This window comes from Manis pentadactyla, chromosome 11 (genome assembly GCF_030020395.1).
Source record: "Manis pentadactyla isolate mManPen7 chromosome 11, mManPen7.hap1, whole genome shotgun sequence".
NCBI lineage: Eukaryota > Metazoa > Chordata > Mammalia > Pholidota > Manidae > Manis > Manis pentadactyla.
In genome coordinates this window covers 60,568,880-60,589,589 of record NC_080029.1, presented here as the reverse complement: position 1 = coordinate 60,589,589, position 20,710 = coordinate 60,568,880, and the positions used below count along the sequence as shown (strand labels likewise).

Sequence of the window (20,710 nt, the reverse complement as noted above, 5' to 3'; positions counted from 1 at the left end):
TTACAAGAATTAAGTTAGAAATATTATGACCCTCTCCCCTAAACACTTCAGTGTCTATCTCCTAAGAACAGGAAAACTTTCTTTATTCTCTTATATAGCCCCAATTAATCAAATTCATGAAATTAAACATGGGTATATTATTCTTACAGATCATATTCAAATTTTCCCAATTGTTCAACAATGTCCTCTATAGCAAAATTTTTCCTGAGACAGAATTTTATCCAGGATCACATATTAGCTTTGGTTGCAATGTCTCTTTAGTCTCATTCATCTGGACTAGTTACTAACATTTTCTTTGCCTTCTAAGACATTTTAAAGGATTCTAAGCCAGTGGCTTTGTAAACTATCCCCCAATTTAGCATGTCAGTTATTTCTTAAGTAAATGTTTTGAATGTCCCATTTAAGTTCCACATATGTGTATGCATGTGTTGAGGGAGCATAAATAAACTGAAATGTCTGCCCAGAATCAATACTTTCAAGCACCTGATCTGAAATCTGAACTCGCCTTTTTCTTCAAATTTATTTGACATTGGTACAGGATTTTAGTTCAAAGCAGGGTAATGAGCAGGACAATAAATTTATGTACAACCCTCTGCTAAGTAACAGATGCCCCAACACAACTAACATTCAGTTCAGACATTAGGCTCATGTCCATCACTCACCAGAACAGTCTCATGGTTCTCAGGGATGAAGCTACTGGTTAAATACTGCTCAATAAAATGAGAGTCTTAGATGCCTTCAGTGTCCATTTTCTAGGCCATGCCTAAATCATGTAAATTTATACTAATCAACACTCTCCCCTCAAGACAATCAAGTCTAGATAAACAGAAATAGACCAAAAAGCCTATTCAGTTCTAGACTGACCTCATCTAAGAATCCTTTATTGATGAACTTCTTTGCAAAATTACCTTCCTTTTATTTAACATTCCAAATACTTACATATAGAGGGATTATCAAAGTAGCTGAGAAACTATTTATTTCATTGTACTTAAGAAAAGCATTAGTCTCCAAAGAATTGGGGTTAAAAAAAAAGTGCCCCTTCACCACAGTTAGTTTGAGGACTGGTTTATCTCACAACATCATACAGCAGACCAAGCATGTTCAAGTCTTTCACATTCCACTCTCCCGCATAAGTAGTCCACATAGCAGACACTCAATAAAGGTTTGGTAAATGGAGTAAATGACTAATAACACTTAAAAATATATATAATGATAATAGTAGCTAAGAACTTTATCATCAGTTGAAAAATAATGCTATTAATTAGTGTTATATTATTACATACATATGTATAATGGATATGACATATCATTATTGCCTATTACAGAATTTTTTTTCCTCTCAGGGAAATAAGGTAAATAAAAGAATATTTTGAAGAATATGTCTTAGAAGTAGTTTTTTTTTAATTCCTTCACAGTGCTTAACAATGAATATATTAGCAAATAAGCTTGGTTAAGAAAGAAAATGTTCATTTTGTAGTCATAGATGTCACTCAAATTAGGAACCCAGCTTGGGAGCACAGCCGGAATAGTTTTATAAGTAAATTAAATCTCCAGCAAAACTTACTTCCTAGCAATAGTGGTCACTCGGATGCGTCTCTGCCCACTTGAATGCTGATACTGAGTCACAAACTGAATTGCACCACGCCCTCCTTGAGGAATTGGAGCATTATGCTGTTTAAAATAAGAGTAAACACTAAGCAAAATCTAAGACATACATTGCTGTCATACAGTCACTGCCTATCTTAGCACTAATAAAATTCATTCCAAAATCAATTAGAATACTTATTTCCAGTGCATACAAACAGTTGTGATTTGCCACATAAAAGAGAAATAGATTTGGGAGAGGGTAAAAATGAAAGATAAGAGCAATGATTCCAGCTAGGGAAACAATTTCAAATAATATATAATTTAGAGGGACATGAAAGAACAAAATGAAGAGGGAAGTATAAAGAAATTGAGTTAAGGAAAGGTCTAAGTGAGGCATGGCAATTTTTCCTAATAGTAATTGTATAAAGAGAAACTGAGCTATGTCCTCCTCTCCTAAATATATAAAATGAAAATGAAACTTTTTAGGAATATAATCACATGATGAATAGATGACCAATAGAAAACTATTAATGAGAAAAGACCAGTAGTAACATACAATAATGATCCTCAGAAAGAAATAGCAGTAGTCAATAGGGAAAATTTCTTCATGCCCCTTGACTATAGACTTTTTAAATTTGTTTTTCTGTTTTTGGGGGGTATTGTGGTTAATATGAGTCACTCTCTTTTTCACGTACTTTAATTGTTAAAAAAAATTCCTTCACCTGTCTTAGGAAAGCTATTAATATTTTGTGGTTCATTTTATGCCTAATAACTCCTAGTATATAAGTCAATAATTATACATTATATCATTCTTTAATATGATAACTTTCTCCTATATCAGAAAAAAAAATCTCTCCAAATATTAGAATCTTTACCAGCCAAACTTTTTTGGGATTTTGATATATTAAACATTCTTATAGGAGGGCTCATATACCATATATGCCTTGTGACAACTAGGAGAAGCTAGATAGCTAATTACAAAAATGCAGAGCTAGAACAGAATTTAAGATTTTATTTATGCTTCAATTTTATATTAAAGAAAAAAAGAACAGAGAAAATGGAGACTAAAAGTTGGGTTACCAAAGGTTGAGTATTTGCAGGTTTCCCTGACATATCTTTCTATTATAGTTTATCTTTTCCCCAAGGAGTTTAGCCTTGAGAAATAAAAAATGCCAAACAAAAACTCCAAAACATAATTAGCTTTGGTTCATATTTACTATTGGAAAAAGAAAAGAAATATTAATGGTCTACATTAAGGACTTGTTCAAATATACATTTCATTATTCAAATATAAAACATCATACCTGATTGACAACCTCAAAATATATGGCTAAGGTTGTAGTGGGACTGAGTCCACATATCTTCCACTGACAAGTGCCACCTGTTCCTATCTCCTGTAAAAAAAAAAAAACCAGTATGTTTGAAAGCTAGAGAATACAATTTACCACTATAATACATATTGAGGTGAAAAGGGAGATGAAAAACTCCAGTAAGAAAATATCTTTCTCAAGTTTCTAACATTCAGTGAATGTTAAAAGCTTAAATTTTTTAAGATCATATAAACATATCATAACAAATTTTTACACAATAAAATTACAATTCAAATTCTTGCTAAGTAAATTACAAAATACTGATACAAGTTCTTCTTACCATAAACCTTAAAAGTATATCCCATTTAATTACAACTAACATTATCCTCCTATCCCTTTGATCTGTGTAGAATATTGATTTAACATGTAATATACACACATATGAATACAGGTTCTCTGGATCAGGACTGCATAAGTTAAGCAGTCTGATTCCCAAGATAACTCCTTTAGGTATAAATTTTTGCCATGCAAACTGCTTAAAATTAACTTTTAAATGCTGTCATTTTAAAGATGATTACCTACTTTATTACTTGTCCCATCATCTTCTCAACAGCTATATGATTCTAGCATTTTAAATTGTATTGTATGCCCACTAAATGGGATAAGTTAAAAGGAACTGAAACTTAAATCTGGCTAACCTTGTTACTTTGTTGAAAATTCTACTAACAAAAAAAATTTCAGAATTAATTCAACTTTCACAAGTCTCCAAATATCCAAACCTGCTGTTTTTTAGGCACACGGGGGTAAGGAATAACTTAGGCATAAAAAATAGGAGACTGGTGACAGTACAAAAGTTTTAATTTAAGGGTAGATAGGAAAAGGGGTATGCAGAATGAGCAATCACAAATAGGGGCATACCGGTGGAAGATGAACCACATTCTACTGAAAAACTTGGCCCACACAATAATTATGATAGGAATGCTACAGGCTGCCACCCCAAGTTTCTCTTGGTTCTGCCCTGAAATTTAACTATATTTTGTTTTGAGAATAAAGATGACTTACATTTTCAGACACACAGGGTCCTTTAGAATTGAGAGACACACAGGGTCCAATAGCCCCTGAAATCTTTATTTCCCTTGAGGTCTGCAAAATAAGAATATAGTACACTTTGGTGTTCTCAAAGATAAGCTCAAACTTTCAGCTATGAGTATATAAAAATTAAGATATTCTCCCATATTTAAAACTCCAGAGTCAACGAAAACAAGATGTTAAACAATCAGTGGGCAATTCCATGCTGATAACTCCCAAATTTAAAATCTAGCCTCAACCTAACTTAAATCCTCAATTTCCAATGTGGGCATCTGGGAACCTCACTCTCAATTCAAAACAATACCATAACCAAAATTCGTATGTCCTAATCCAGAACTTTATACACCATCTTCTGTTTTTCCTCCCATAGAAAATCTGACACCAAGTTGGCTTCTTTACAATCTCTAATGACACCAAAATTAAAGCTATTTGTACCTTCTACCTAAAAAAATTAGAAAGCCTAACTCAGTTTTCTTAAGATTCTTTTTCCTGACGAATCCTGAATATCACTGTCAGATAAATCTTACCCAAAACACTATTCTTCCTTAATCTACAATGGCTTCTTCTGCCTACAGATACATCTCCAAACTAAAACCAACCCACAGAATTAAACTATTCCCTTACATTCCAATACAAACCATCTATTCTCACTGGGCAGTTTTGGCAAACATACCATGCTAACTGCCACCTCTGTGCCTCTACTCACGCTGGGCTCCTGAGTAAACTGCACTCTCCTTAACCAACTTAAATTCTCCTATCTTTCAAAAACCACTATAAGTCACTATAAAACCACTTACCTTCAAGGATAAACTATTATGCATATTTTCATTTTTCTTCCCTAAACCTTTATAGCAATTTTATAATCTGTTACTTCATTCTATCATGTGTTAATTTTGTCTTTCCATCAAGACTATTTCTTTATAAGACTTGTGCCTTAGATATCTCTTGAGAGCTCTACAATTTCCAAGTTTAATGTTGGATGTACAGCAGACATTCAATAAAATGACAAAATTAACAAGAAATATTTAATGAAAATTCAAAATCAGTATACTTGAGATACACTTGTAACTAACACTAAGCCTTTGGGTTTTTTAAATCTGAATTTGAAATGAATGATGGGACTCAATAATATCAACAACCAACCAACCTTAGAACAATTATCAATTATCCAAATGGAATAGAACAGGTTTCTCTTAAGTTAGGTATCAATTCCTGCAATTAAAAAATCTAGCACTAATGTAAGCAAATACAGCACTAAAAAAGATGCATACTTAAAAAGCTAAAGCTTATATAAATAAAAAATAGTTAAAGGAAATTTTACCTATATAATATCTTCTTTTCTAACAACTATTCAGAAATGCTCCAGTAAAATTTCATTGTACATTTAATGATGACACGTTTTTCTGGGAAACAAAATCTCTAACTCTAGTTTTCAATACAAAATAACCACTATTGTTAAAGCATAAAATGAATTTGAATAATGATATTTTAAAATAATATTTTAAAATGATACTCAAGCCTACAAATTTCTCTCTTGATAACATACCAGTAATACATCTCAACTTTTAGTTCTTACCTTTATTTCTAATGTACCACCAAAGCCCATTTTAAACTGCCCATGCATATCTTTGGTAAAGACTCTTTGAAAAGTCTGCTTGAATAAGGAAGTGTTGAAAGAGTCACCCATTACCATGTATCCTCTGTGTGGGAAGGACAAAGAACAATGTATGTGACACAAGTACTGGGTCTATGTGTTTAAATCAGAAAAATTAATTACCTCTCAATACTACAAACAAATTTTAAAAATACTTTCCAAATTAAGACTACATTAACATTAATTTTAAAAACTCAAATATTTAAGACTATATCCACCCTGCAAATAATCTCAATCTTGAGGGCACTGGCATGCCCCTAACACTTATCTTCAGTAATTTTTTTAATTCTTTCTTAAATAAGTAATATATCCACACATTATGAAATTCAAAAGGTATAAATGTGTCTCTCCCACCCCCACCACCCAGTTCTCCACACTGGTGAAGATACCAGCAAGTTACCTGTACATTCTCATTCTTAAAAAACATGTAGGTGTGTATGGTATACATGCATATAACATCTGTGTGTGTGTCACATCGAACTTACACCCGTGTGAATGAGAATAGAGGGAAGTTAAGCGAGTGTTTTCACCTTAAGCACATATGTAGTGTTTAATTTTTTTTTCAGTAAGCATGTACCTATTTTAAATGTTTTTAAGTTTTAAAACACATTAAATGTCTAATACAAACCATACTGAAATACCATTTCTTCAACAAAAATCACAGTTTGACAACATATTCTGTTGGTAAGGTTGTGGAAAAAGAGGCATGTTCATACACTGTTGATGGGAATGAAAAATGATGCAACCCCCGTGCAGGGGAACTTGACAATAACTAACAAAATGACATATGTATTTTGTCTTTAATCCAGCCACTCCACTATTAGGAATCTATCCCCTATCCCAAAGATGTTCTGACAAATCAAAAGTTATAAGCAGAATATATGCACAAGGCTATTCAATTAAGTTCTATTTGTAATAATTAAAGACTGGAAATAATCCAGATGACCATCTATAAATACTAACTGAATAAAAAATGGAACACCCACTCAATAGAGTAATGTGCTGCTATAGACCAATTTCCAGAATATAACTGAAAAGTGCCAAGTGGGGAAAGGTATATAGAATTTTCTGTTTGTATAAGAAGGGAGATACATACACCCATAAATATACATATATATAAATATTCGTATATTTGCTAATTTTTAAAATATCTTCAGTAGTTTTTAAGCACCAATAAAGTATAATTAAAAATTAAAATACGGAGGGGCAGAAGATGGCGGCGTGAGTAGAGCAGCGGAAATCTCCTCCCAAAACAACATATATCTATGAAAATATAACAAAGACAACCCTTCCTAGAATAAAGACCAGAGGACACAGGACAATATCCAGACCACATCCTCACCTGAGAGAACCCAGCGCCTCGCGAAGGGGGTAAGATACAAGACCCGGCCCCGCGGGAGCCGAGCGCCCCTCCCCCCAGCTCCCGGCGGGAGAAGAATAGGCAGAGCGGGAGGGAGACGGAGCCCAGGACTGCCGAACACCCAGCCCCAGCCATCCGGGCCAGAGTGCAGGGCGCTCGATACTAGGAAAACAGGGCAGCAAGAACAGTGAGCAGGCACTGGAGGCTGGGTGTTGGAGGACATAAGAAAAGCGCGCGACCATTTTTTTTTTGCTTTTTTGCTGTTTTGCTTTGGCGAGCGCTTTTTGGAAGTCTTAAAGGGATAGGGACCCCAATACTAGGGAAACAGGGCAGAAAGACCGGTGAGCAGAGGCCTGAGGCTGGCACCGCAGAATAAAGAAAAACGAACGAACACCTTTTTTTTTTTTAATTAAAAAAAATTTTTTTTTTTTTTTAATTAAAAAAAATTTTTTTCTTGTTTTTTTTTGTGGTCGTTGTTTTGTTTTGGCGGGTGCTTTTTGGAAGTCTTAAAGGGGCAGGGCGGGTCACTTAATCCAGAGGTAGGGAATCCGGGATCCCTGGGCACCCTAACCCCTGGGCTGCAGGGAGCAGGGAGGCCCCTTACGGAGATAAATAGCCTCCCAGCCGCTCCTGCTCCAACGCGACTCCACCATTTTGGAGTAGGTGCCCGAGCCAGGCCACGCCCACAGCAACAGCGGAGATTAACTCCATAGCAGCCGGGCAGGAAGCAGAAGCCCTGTCTGCGCGCAGCTGCGCAGCACAAGCCACTAGAGGCCGCTGTTCTCCCAGGAGAGGAGGGCCACAAACCAACAAGAAAGGAAGTCCTTCCAGCCGTCACTCGTCCCAGTTCTGCAGACTATTCCTATCACCATGAAAAGGCAAAGCTACAGGCAGACAAAGATCACAGAGACAACACCAGAGAAGGAGACAGACCTAACCAGTCTCCCTGAAAAAGAATTCAAAATAAGAATCATAAACATGCTGACAGAGATGCAGAGAAATACGCAAGAGAAATGGGATGAAGTTTGGAAGGAGATCACAGATGCCAGAAAGGAGATCGCAGAAATGAAACAAACTCTGGAAGGGTTTATAAGCAGAATGGATAGAATGCAAGAGGCCATTTAAGGAATTGAAATCAGAGAACAGGAACGCATGGAAGCTGACATAGAGAGAGACAAAAGGATCTCCAGGAATGAAACAATATTAAAAGAACTGTATGACCAACCCAAAAGGAACAATATCCGTATTACAGGGGTCCCAGAAGAAGAAGAGAGAGGAAAAGAGATGGAAAGTATCTTAGAAGAAATAATTGCTGAAAACTTCCCCACACTGGGGGAGGAAGTAATCGAACAGACCACGGAAATACACAGAACCCCCAACAGAAAGGATCCAAGAAGGGCAACACCAAGACACATAATAATTAAAATGGCAAAGATCAAGGACAAGGAAAGAGTGTTAAAGGCAGCTAGAGAGAAAAAGGTCACCTATAAAGGGAAACCCATCAGGCTAACGTCAGATTTCTCAACAGAAACCCTACAGGCCAGAAGAGAATGGCATGATATATTTAATACAATGAAACAGAAGGGCCTTGAACCAAGGATACTGTATCCAGCACGACAATCATTCAAATATGACAGTGGGATTAAACAATTCCCAGACAAACAAAAGCTGAGGGAATTTGCTTTCCACAAACCACCTCTACAGAACATCTTACAGGGACTGCTCTAGATGGGAGCACTCCTAGAAAGAGCACAGCACAAAACACCCAACATATGAAGAATCGAGGAGGAGGAACAAGAAGGGAGAGAAGAAAAGAATCTCCAGACAGTGTATATAACAGCTCAATAAGCGAGCTAAGTTAGGCAGTAAGATACTAAAGAGGCTAACCTTGAACCTTTGGTAACCACGAATTTAAAGCCTGCAATGGCAATAAGTACATATCTTTCAATAGTCACCCTAAATGTTAATGGGTTGAATGCACCAATCAAAAGACACAGAATAACAGAATGGATAAAAAAGCAAGACCCATCTATATGCTGCTTACAAGAAACTCACCTCAAACCCAAAGACATGTACAGACTAAAAGTCAAGGGATGGAAAAACATATTTCAAGCAAACAACAGTGAGAAGAAAGCAGGGGTTGCAGTACTAATATCAGACAAAATAGACTTCAAAACAAAGAAAGTAACAAGAGATAAAGAAGGACACTACATAATGATAAAGGGCTCAGTCAAACAAGAGGATATAACCATTCTAAATATATATGCACCCAACACAGGAGCACCAGCATATGTGAAACAAATACTAACAGAACTAAAGGGGGATATAGACTGTAATGCATTCATTCTAGGAGACTTCAACACACCACTCACCCCAAAGGATAGATCCACTGGGCAGAAAATAAGTAAAGACACGGAAGCACTGAACAACACAGTAGAGCAGATGGACCTAATAGACATCTATAGAACTCTACATCCAAAAGCATCGGGATATACATTCTTCTCAAGTGCACATGGAACATTCTCCAGAATAGACCACATACTAGGCCACAAAAAGAGCCTCAGAAAATTCCAAAAGATTGAAATCCTACCAACCAACTTTCAGACCACAAAGGCATAAAACTAGAAATAAACTGTACAAAGAAAGCAAAGAGGCTCACAAACACATGGAGGCTTAACAAAACGCTCCTAAATAATCAATGGATCAATGACCAAATCAAAATGGAGATCCAGCAATATATGGAAACAAATGACAACAACAACACTAAGCCCCAACTTCTGTGGGACACAGCAAAAGCAGTCTTAAGAGGAAAGTATATAGCAATCCAAGCATATTTAAAAAAGGAAGAGCAATCCCAAATGAATGGTCTAATGTCACAATTATCAAAATTGGAAAAAGAAGAACAGATGAGGCCTAAGGTCAGCAGAAGGAGGGACATAATAAAGATCAGAGAAGAAATAAATAAAATTGAGAAGAATAAAACAATAGCAAAAATCAATGAAACCAAGAGCTGGTTCTTCGAGAAAATAAACAAAATAGATAAGCCTCTAGCCAGACTTATTAAGAAGAAAAGAGAGTCAACACAAATCAACAGTATCAGAAACGAGAAAGGAAAAATCACGACGGACCCCACGGAAATGCAAAGAATTATTGGAGAATACTATGAAAACCTATATGCTAACAAGCTGGGAAACCTAGGAGAAATGGACAACTTCCTAGAAAAATATAACCTTCCAAGATTGACCCAGGAAGAAACAGAAAATCTAAACAGACCAATTACCAGCAACGAAATTGAAGCGGTAATCAAAAAACTACCAAAGAACAAAACCCCCGGGCCAGATGGATTTACCTCGGAATTTTATCAGACAAACAGGGAAGACATAATACCCATTCTCCTTAAAGTTTTCCAAAAAATAGAGGAGGAGGGGATACTCCCAAACTCATTCTATGAAGCTAACATCACCCTAATACCAAAACCAGGCAAAGACCCCACAAAAAAAGAAAACTACAGACCAATATCCCTGATGAACGTAGATGCAAAAATACTCAACAAAATATTAGCAAACCGAATTCAAAAATACATCAAAAGGATCATACACCATGACCAAGTGGGATTCATCCCAGGGATGCAAGGATGGTACAACATTCGAAAGTCCATCAACATCATCCACCACATCAACAAAAAGAAAGACAAAAACCACATGATCATCTCCATAGATGCTGAAAAAGCATTTGACAAAGTTCAACATCCATTCATGTTAAAAACTCTCAGCAAAATGGGAATAGAGGGCAACTACCTCAACATAATAAAGGCCATCTATGATAAACCCACAGCCAACATTATATTGAACAGCGAGAAGCTGAAAGCATTTCCTCTGAGATCGGGAACTAGACAGGGATGCCCACTCTCTCCACTGTTATTTAACAAAGTACTGGAAGTCCTAGCCACGGCAATCAGACAAAATAAAGAAATACAAGGAATCCAGATTGGTAAAGAAGAAGTTAAACTGTCACTATTTGCAGATGACATGATACTGTACATAAAAAACCCTAAAGACTCCACCCCAAAACTACTAGAACTGATATCGGAATACAGCAAAGTTGCAGGATACAAAATCAACACACAGAAATCTGTGGCTTTCCTATATACTAACAATGAACCAACAGAAAGAGAAATCAGGAAAACAACTCCATTCACAATTGCATCAAAAAAAATAAAATACCTAGGAATAAACCTAACCAAAGAAGTGAAAGACCTATACTCTGAAAACTACAAGTCACTCTTAAGAGAAATTAAAGGGGACACTAACAGATGGAAACTCATCCCATGCTCGTGGCTAGGAAGAATTAATATCGTTAAAATGGCCATACTGCCCAAAGCAATATACAGATTTGATGCAATCCCTATGAAACTACCAGCAACATTCTTCAATGAACTGGAACAAATAATTCAAAAATTCATATGGAAACACAAAAGACCCCGAATAGCCAAAGCAATCCTGAGAAAGAAGAATAAAGTAGGGGGGATCTCACTCCCCAACTTCAAGCTCTACTATAAAGCCATAGTAATCAAGACAATTTGGTACTGGCACAAGAGCAGAGCCACAGACCAATGGAACAGACTAGAGAATCCAGACATTAACCCAGACATATATGGTCAATTAATATTTGATAAAGGAGCCATGGACATACAATGGCGAAATGACAGTCTCTTCAACAGGTGGTGCTGGCAAAACTGGACAGCTACATGTAGGAGAATGAAACTGGACCATTGTCTAACCCCATATACAAAAGTAAACTCAAAATGGATCAAAGACCTGAATGTAAGCCATGAAACCATTAAACTCTTGGAAGAAAACATAGGCACAAACCTCTTAGACATAAACATGAGTGACCTCTTCTTGAACATATCTCCCCGGGCAAGGAAAACAACAGCAAAAATGAGTAAGTAGGACTATATTAAGCTGAAAAGCTTCTGTACACCAAAAGACACCATCAATAGAACAAGAAGGATCCCTACAGTATGGGAGAATATATTTGAAAATGACACATCCGATAAAGGCTTGACGTCCAGAATATATAAAGAGCTCACACGCCTCAACAAACAAAAAACAAATAACCCAATTAAAAAATGGGCAGAGGAACTGAACAGACAGTTCTCCAAAAAAGAAATACAGATGGCCAACAGACACATGAAAAGATGCTCCACATCGCTAATTATCAGAGAAATGCAAATTAAAACTACAATGAGGTATCACCTCACACCAGTAAGGATGGCTGCCATCCAAAAGACAAACAACAACAAATGTTGGTGAGGCTGTGGAGAAAGGGGAACCCTCCTACACTGCTGGTGGGAATGTAAACTAGTTCAACCATTGTGGAAAGCAGTATGGAGGTATATCAAAATGCTCAAAACAGACTTACCATTTGACCCAGGAATTGCACTCCTAGGAATTTACCCTAAGAACGCAGCAATCAAGTTTGAGAAAGACAGATGCACCCCTATGTTTATTGCAGCACTATTTACAATAGCCAAGAATTGGAAGCAACCTAAATGTCCATCAATAGATGAATGGATAAAGAAGATTTGGTACATATACACAATGGAATACTACTCAGCCATAAGAAAAGGGCAAATCCAATCATTTGCAGCAACATGGATGGAGCTGGAGGGTATTATGCTCAGTGAAACAAGCCAAGCGGAGAAAGAGAAATACCAAATGATTTCACTTATCTGTGGAATATAAGAACAAAGGGAAAACTGAAGGAACAAAACAGCAGCAGAATCACAGAACTCAAGAATGGACTAACAGGTACCAAAGGAAAAGGGACTGGGGAGGATGGGTGGGTAGGGAGGGATAAGGGGGGGAGAAGTAGGGGGGTATTAAGATTAACATACATGGGGGGGTAGGAGAAAAGGGAGGGCTGTACAACACAGAGAAGGCAAGTAGTGATTCTACAACATTTTGCTATGCTGATGGACAGTGACTGTAAAGGGGTTTATAGGGGAGACCTGGTATAGGGGAGAGCCTAGTAAACATAATATTCGTCATGTAAGTGTAGATTAGTGATACCAAAAACAAAGCAAAAAAAAAAAAAAAAAAAGGGCAGTTCCTGTGTGGTAACCTCCAACGAGTTCTACACAAGGGTATAAAGGGCATATAAAAGTGTAGGCAAAGGGTCTGTTTGTGTTTATACAGAGGATCAAAGCCTAATTGGGCTACCCCGAAAATGAACTAAGATACAATATGAAAAAGAACTTCCAACATCTGCACTCTCTGGAAGACTCATGCCAGAAGATGATCATCAAAAAACCCCAACAAAGATCCACGCACTGCTACAGCTGTAGATGCACTTATCCCACCAGTTCCTGGACTTGCCATGGGAATGAGGAAGGAGATATCTAAGCTGGCCTATGCATACAGTAAAACAACAAATTTGACTGGATCTATACTGTTGGAACTCAACCAAGAATTTGGAGAAGTGCAAATTGTAGCGCTCCAAACTCTTACAACTACAGACTATTTACTGTTAAAAGAACATATGGCATGTGAACAGTCCCCAGGAATGGGTTGTTTTAATTTGTCTGATTTCTCTCAGACTGTTCAAGTTCAGTTGGACAATATCCACCATATCATAGATAAGTTTTCACAAATGCCTAAGGTGCCTAACTGGTTTTCTTGTTTTCACTGGAGATGGCTGGTAATTTCAGATATGCTTTGGTTATGTAACTATACTCCTATTATGTTAATGTGTGTGTGCAATTTAAGTAGTAGCTTAAAACCTATACATGCTGAAGTTACTCTACAAGAAGATATATCAAAGAAATAATCAATCTTCCCATGTTTTCTTCCGCCTGCTACTTCTATAGCTTTTCTTCTTCCTTCCTAATTACAACCCTTAAATAGAATTCGTGCCTCATATCAAATTTACCGAGTATCATAACTCCTCCAAGTGGTAAAGATACCTCAAGACAAATGCTGGGCATAGAAGCCACAGGGCATAAATCTGCAAAGAAGTAAAAAGCTAACCATTTCAAACAATAAGGCTTCTCTCTCACTCACCAACTTTACATTTCCCTGTATGGCCCCGGAAGATGACTGGTTAGCCAGAGACGGGTAAGATTCCTCAAGGGAGGAACAACCTAAGACAGGCACAGTCACAGGGGGGCCATCAGGTGAGAAATTGGGGATCAACAGAGGTGAGGCTTAGAACCCCACCCCCCCTGTTCTGAGAGAAATCTTCTGCATTCGTGGATGTTTTATGGCCCTGGTCTAGCTTGGATTAACACATAGTCTACAGGCACACACCTGATCATCTACATTTGCTCTCTTACAACACTAAACTATGTTTTCTACCTTTATCTTGTATCTACCTACCACTTCAGCATTTTATTAAAAATAATAATAATAAAGAGAGAAATGTGGTATCCACATATAAATCAAGTATAAAAACCAAATGAGTATTCATATTTGATCTGACTGTTTAGAGTTCATAATACATGAGCAAAACCGAAAGTTTCTGTGATGACTCCCCTTGTACTGTTCACTATGTAACTTATTCATTATGTAAGAATTTGTTCTACATGTAAGAACTTGTTTGTTATGCCTCAGAAGATTGGAGACTGACCAAAATTAGGCTTGGGGTGGATTAATGATTGTGCATTGAGCATTGACTCCCCTATACAGAATTTTATTGTCTTTAACAACCATTTGATCAATAAATATGAGAGATGCCCTCACAAAAAAAAAAGAGGACAGACTTCCAATGGTAAAATAAATAAGTAACCGGGATGTAATGTATAGCATAAGGAATATAGTCAAGATATTGTAACAGCTTGGTAGGGTGATAGCTGGAACCTAGAATTATGTATATAAATGTTCTACCACTGTGTTGTACACTTGAAACTAATGTAATGTAATACTGTGCGTCAACTACCCTTCAATAAAAAATAATTATTAATAAAAAAAAAAAAACGTAGAACTAAAAAAAAAAAAAAAAATTAAAATAGGCAAAAGGATAAAACTGATGTAGTACTAATTAATTAATGATAATTTTATTTTTGATCCTGTTAAAGTCTTAATTTATGCTCTTATAGATATATATTTTTTTTTATTTAAGTATCACTGACATACAATCTTATGAAGGTTTCCCATGAACATTATGGTTTCAACACTTACCCATATTATCAATTATCAATTCCTCACCCCCCCCATTGCAGTCACTGTTTCAGATTCTATCTTTTTAAATTTTGTTTTCTACTTATGTGTTACTGGTATATAAACTATAGTTAAATTCTATACAATGACCTTCATCTAGAAGTCTTGACAATTTAACATATGAATTCTAACAGTTTATATTTAGATTTCAAATTTTTTTCCCTGAACTATAATTATTGGTTTAAATTGTAAACTGTCATTATTAGTTTATCATTGCAAAAATCATAAAAATGTAAAACATACCCAGTAAGGTTGGGACAGCACTTCATCTCCAGGAGACCCGTCTGATCTAACGCACATGCATAGATGTCAATAACATGACCAGTTGTAGCAGCTCGATTTGCCAATGCTTCAAAATGCTACAAAACATTCAAATCAAAGTAATATACAAACTTAATCATCCTATAAATCTTTCCCCATTAAAAGATCAAAATGACCTAAGAAATGCTAAAAGATTAATCCATAATTTAAATGTGATTTGTTATAATTTAATTTTCTATATTTCATAAAATGATAAAAAAAAACTTTTACAAGTATGACATTCTTCCCTTTTATAAAAAGCCATTCTTTCTAGATAAATTCCTAAATTAAACTAAACTTGAAGAAAGGTATACTGAATATGTTACTCTGTGTAAATCAACTACAGAACTCCTTCCTGGCTAAAGCCACACCACAATAACAAAGCCAGAGAGAAATGAAAACAGAAGATAAACAAATACACAATATTCTTTAGAACCCTAAGAAAAATTCCAAGCTAAAAATGGAATTAGGTGGCAGGAATAAAACATCCATTAGTATTGACAAAGGTTATTTGTTATTAATTACACTTTTAAAATATAATAAGTGACTGCCAAAAAGAAATATGATATAATACAGCACAAGTAAACTAAAATTGTGAATTCTAAAGAGGTTTTTAAAAAGGGAAGTTAACAAACAGAAACAATATCAGGGAGTCAAGAAGCGCCAATAAAAGACTAGCACTAACCCAAATTAGGTTACATGACCGAACACAACTCATAGAAAATAGTGGACTACTCAAACTGTGAACAATATACATATCTAAAGGAAAGCCTCTTAGAAATGAAAAACTGGAAAATGCAAGAAATTACTCCCGAAGGGAAAGACATCCCTCAACATGAATATTAAAGACACACAGGATTTCTCTAAGGAGTAATCTTCAAAGAGATACATATTGGTGCCTACTATTAAGTTTTTAAATATTAAACCCAAAAATATTACAACCTAAATTATCAGTAAAAAAAAAGGGACTATTTCTCCAATTCTGAATGGCAGTTACCATATCAGATTTCACACTGTAAGATTTCTTATTATAAAATACCTGTATCCTTCCTCTTCCATAAAATGGATTTTTTCTAATAAGGCAAAAAGACATAAAAAGCAAAATTACCTTAGTTCCCTTTTTAACATATTTGGCATTGTCTTTTTCAATGTCATGCCATGATCTTATAGGTGTCTTCAATTCATCTCCAACCACCATTCCAGGCCCCTGGGTGGCTGGACCGCCAATGAACATCATGATACGAGCACCAGTGTTGGGAAAAGTACACTATCAGAAAAAAGTAACTCATCAAAAGAATTTAAAGGAAAACATATGGATATCTGTTTCTGATAATGACTTTTGATAACTCTTACTAGAAAACAGGAAAATACACATTTTCTAAGAAATAACAAGGTCAAATGTTTAAAATGAAATTTAAAAACAAGGTGTTTGAATAACTTTCTTTTGAAATTCTATTCTAAATAATAGTGTCTTCTTAACCTCAAGGTAATCTGTAATCTTGATTCCTATAAGCAAAAGTGTTTTCCTGTTTAGTCCTAAACTGCAAGGAATAGACAAAGAGTTCTTCCTCTTTGCCTATATCCTGTTTAGCTGCAGCTGTTGTTTCATTTTTGTTTTCTATGTTTAAAACATAAGCATAGCCTATTTCTAGTTCAAGTTGGTAACTTCAATCCCCTTCCTCCCAGGATACCACTGAAATAAGAAAAAAGGTATTGTTTAGAAATAAGCAAATAAATAAAAAATAAGAAAAAGTTCTATCAGCAGACCAGAAATTTTGAGGAATCCAAACAACAAATTAGACTAGATTGACAAATGAGTAAAAAGGAAAACAAAGTCCAGATACCAAAGGTAAGTAAGCCAGGTCTTCCCAAAGTATCTTAAAACCTCTGTAAGTAGAATTAAAAAACCCAAAAAGCAGCAATGAATCAAAGAAGTGCAGTCAACTCCAGAAACAACCACTAATTACCCAGACCTCGCCACCAGCAATTCCTGGGAACTGCTCTCTGAGGAAAGCAGGCATCTGCCCAGTGAAGGTTCTTCACAAGGAAACTGGGGTTTGAACAATGAAGAACAGAGCACATTTTACAATGGACAGCACAACAGATGACAGCTCTCAGAAGACCCGGGAATTAAAATCACTGCAGAAATAAAATGCCTCAATGAACGGGCTGAAAAGCATGTCTGCAGACCAAGTTAGAGATATGGAAAATGAAATTGAGGAAATCTCCCAGAACAGGAATAAAGAAGGAAAATATGAGGGAAAAAATGAAGATATAAAGAAATACAGAGGTCCAGCATCAATTTAATGAGCACTGAATACCAAAGAAAATAATACAAAATTAGCTGAAGAATGATAGGGGCCTTCAAGATGAAAGGGCCTACAAAGAACAAAACATAACTAATGAAGAAAGACTCTAACCTCAACACAGCCTAATGAAATTTCAGAACACTAAGATTAAATTATAAAAATGTTCGGTGGGAAAAGCAAGTTTCCCAAAAAGAAATAATAATGAGACTGCATGAAATTATCGACAATCTGTTAAAATCCTAGAGCAGAATGGCTCAAAGATCCTACTGAAGATTATTTTGAACCTAAAATTCTATAGTCATCTGAAGTACAAATGAAATGAAAGGGAAAATAAAAAAACTTTAGATATGCAAGAACTCACCAACTTTGTAGGAAACAAAAGAAAAACTGAGGAAATGCAAAGAAAATAAGGGAATCTAAAAAACAAAAGGGCATTCTAAGACTTTGATACATGATTCTCCATCTACAGTAACAAAGGACTTCCATCTCCTTGACTATGTGTATAACCACTCTACTTTAGAAATGTTTTAATTTGTAATTTCTATAAGCACTTACTAGACAAAATACAGAGTGCATTTTTCAAGCCACATTATAGCTTCAGAAAGCAAATGATATAAATGTTGATATAAATTTTAAAACTGCATGATCAACAAATCTGGGCTAGAGCAAGAAAAGCTGCCTTCTACTTAACATTTTTACACATTCCTGGATACTGTTCGAATGTTTTTATGAGGCATAATGTTTCTACAACTTTCTTAAACTAGTTTAATGAACAAATAAAAATACTCTTTTCATGCTGGGTATCTGAGATAATAGCAGTCATGTAAAGCCAAAATACTGATGAAGAAGAACAAACAGAAGTATGCAAAACACACACCTTCTCAACTAGAACACAAAGAACACCCAGACTTCAAATTACTTATAAGTTAAAAAAATAAAGGGAATCCCAGTGAGCTATCTCCCATGTGAGCTTCCACACAGCAAGAGCAGTTCAGGGAGAAGGATATGGAGCAAGAGAGAAACTAACAACTGCCAGATTCAAATGAAAATTTAAAAGGGACCCTGAAGAAAAGCAAGAAAGTAACCAAGAGAATGAAAATGAAAGAAAGTAAAAGAGATCACAGATATAGTGGTTGAAATTGAAAACAAGCAAAGATCCAATTTATGTGTAATTGGAGTTCCTAATGATGATAAACAAAACAATGAACCAAAACTTAAAACCATAATCCAAGAAAACTTTATGGAAATAGAAGACCTGAATACACATATAGTGAAGGATCACCAGGCACTAGAGAAAACTAACCCACAAGACATTCCACTATTAGATTCTAGAGACAAAGAAAAATTCTTCAAGATCTCTAAGCAAAAGGATCAAATAATTCAGAAAGGCAAGATTTAGACTGGCATCAGCCTTCTCAAAAACCTCAAAGCAAGAGAACAATGGAGCAGCATTTTCAAAAAACTCTATGAAAGAAGTGAGAACCAAGGCTTTTTACATCCAACCAAGCTGTCCTTCAGAAAAACAATTTATAAACATTCAACAGATTAGGAAATTCTGCACTCTTAAGTCGTCTTAAGAAATTTACTAGATGATAAATTTCATCCAATAAAGGGACTGGGTGGAAATGTCACTGCTCTGAGTGTATCTTTTTTTATAACTCTAATTTGGAATGATGTTAATGTTTCACTACATGTACACACACATCCAAAGCAAGAATAGGATTTTTTTAAAAAGAAATTAGTGGAACATATAGCAAATGAAAAACATAACTATACAAGGGGGTGGAAGGTGTGGATAACCAACTCAGTTCACTTCTGAATACTGTATATTTTTTCTATATATATTCTCAGGATGTTGAACAAATATTGAACTCTAACACCTCAGCTTCTTTTTCACAGAGATATGAGCTAGAAATGCTGAAACTATTCTATGTGTATTCTAGCACTGAGCAAATAAGAAAATATATTTGAATAATGGGACCCAGTTTCTCATGGTCAGAGAAAGGAGTTACAAATATGGAAAATGGGAATAGAATAAACCCTGTTATTGAACTGAAATTAGGCATACCTGAAAGAACTCTTGGCTTTTAATATATAGTGTTTTGTGGTTTTGATAGATATATACATAGATGTATGCAAGAGCATACAGATGTACATGTACCTATGTGCACATACTTATATGAATGTGTATGTGTATATACATTTATAGATATGTACATATATATGCACATATATCCATCTTTTAACTCCATCCACTAGGATCTAGAAGCTAGATATGATAGAGCAAGAAAATGATATTCCAGTAACAATGAGCACAAGAAGCATCTAGATCTGCTTGGTGGAACCAAGGCTAACAGAATCAAGGCAGGGAATGTGCAAGACATGTCTTGAACATGTCATTGTACTAGAAAGCAAGGAAATATTCAAACAATGGTATGGACATATAATAAAGATCCAAGAGCCAGTTTAAAGGGCCTCCCACTGGCCAAATCTGACAAACCAGAGTTTCAAATAAATAATGATAATTAAATAATATAATCCATTGCACACGATAAGCATCCAAGAACCCACAGTAATATAAATATATAAATGGGGGAGAAGGGAAAGCTCTTCCTCAAGAAGAAAGCCAGCTAATAAGTGAAGAAGAAATGACAGAATTAGAAAGTCACTATTTGGCACCCATCACAATAATAATTCATCAAGCAAGAATCATGAATGGATGTTAAAGCGAGCAGGTAAAAGTTTGAGAGTACACAGGGTATCTCCCTTTAAAATACTCACAGTGGAAAAAAAAATGTAAAGAAACCTGACAAAACCTTAGCCACTTTATCAAAGCTAACTAACATCAGCGGTAATAAACCAAACAGACATTATAGACTTCC

The 20,710-nt window shown here is 35.6% G+C and overlaps 1 protein-coding gene across 2 annotated transcripts in view; it reads right to left on the bottom strand.

Moving 5' to 3' along the window:
* SEC23A (SEC23 homolog A, COPII coat complex component) overlaps positions 1–20,710 on the bottom strand; it is a 71,933-nt gene that overhangs the window by 29,768 nt on the left and 21,455 nt on the right. For both annotated transcript variants that reach the window (XM_036881265.2, XM_036881263.2), the window contains exons 8-13: positions 16,628–16,786; positions 15,463–15,578; positions 5,563–5,686; positions 3,960–4,040; positions 2,892–2,981; positions 1,565–1,671 (exon numbers count right to left, since the gene is read on the bottom strand). In XM_036881265.2, coding sequence (XP_036737160.2) covers positions 1,565–1,671; positions 2,892–2,981; positions 3,960–4,040; positions 5,563–5,686; positions 15,463–15,578; positions 16,628–16,786 — 677 coding nt within the window. The remainder of the gene's footprint in view (positions 1–1,564; positions 1,672–2,891; positions 2,982–3,959; positions 4,041–5,562; positions 5,687–15,462; positions 15,579–16,627; positions 16,787–20,710) is intronic.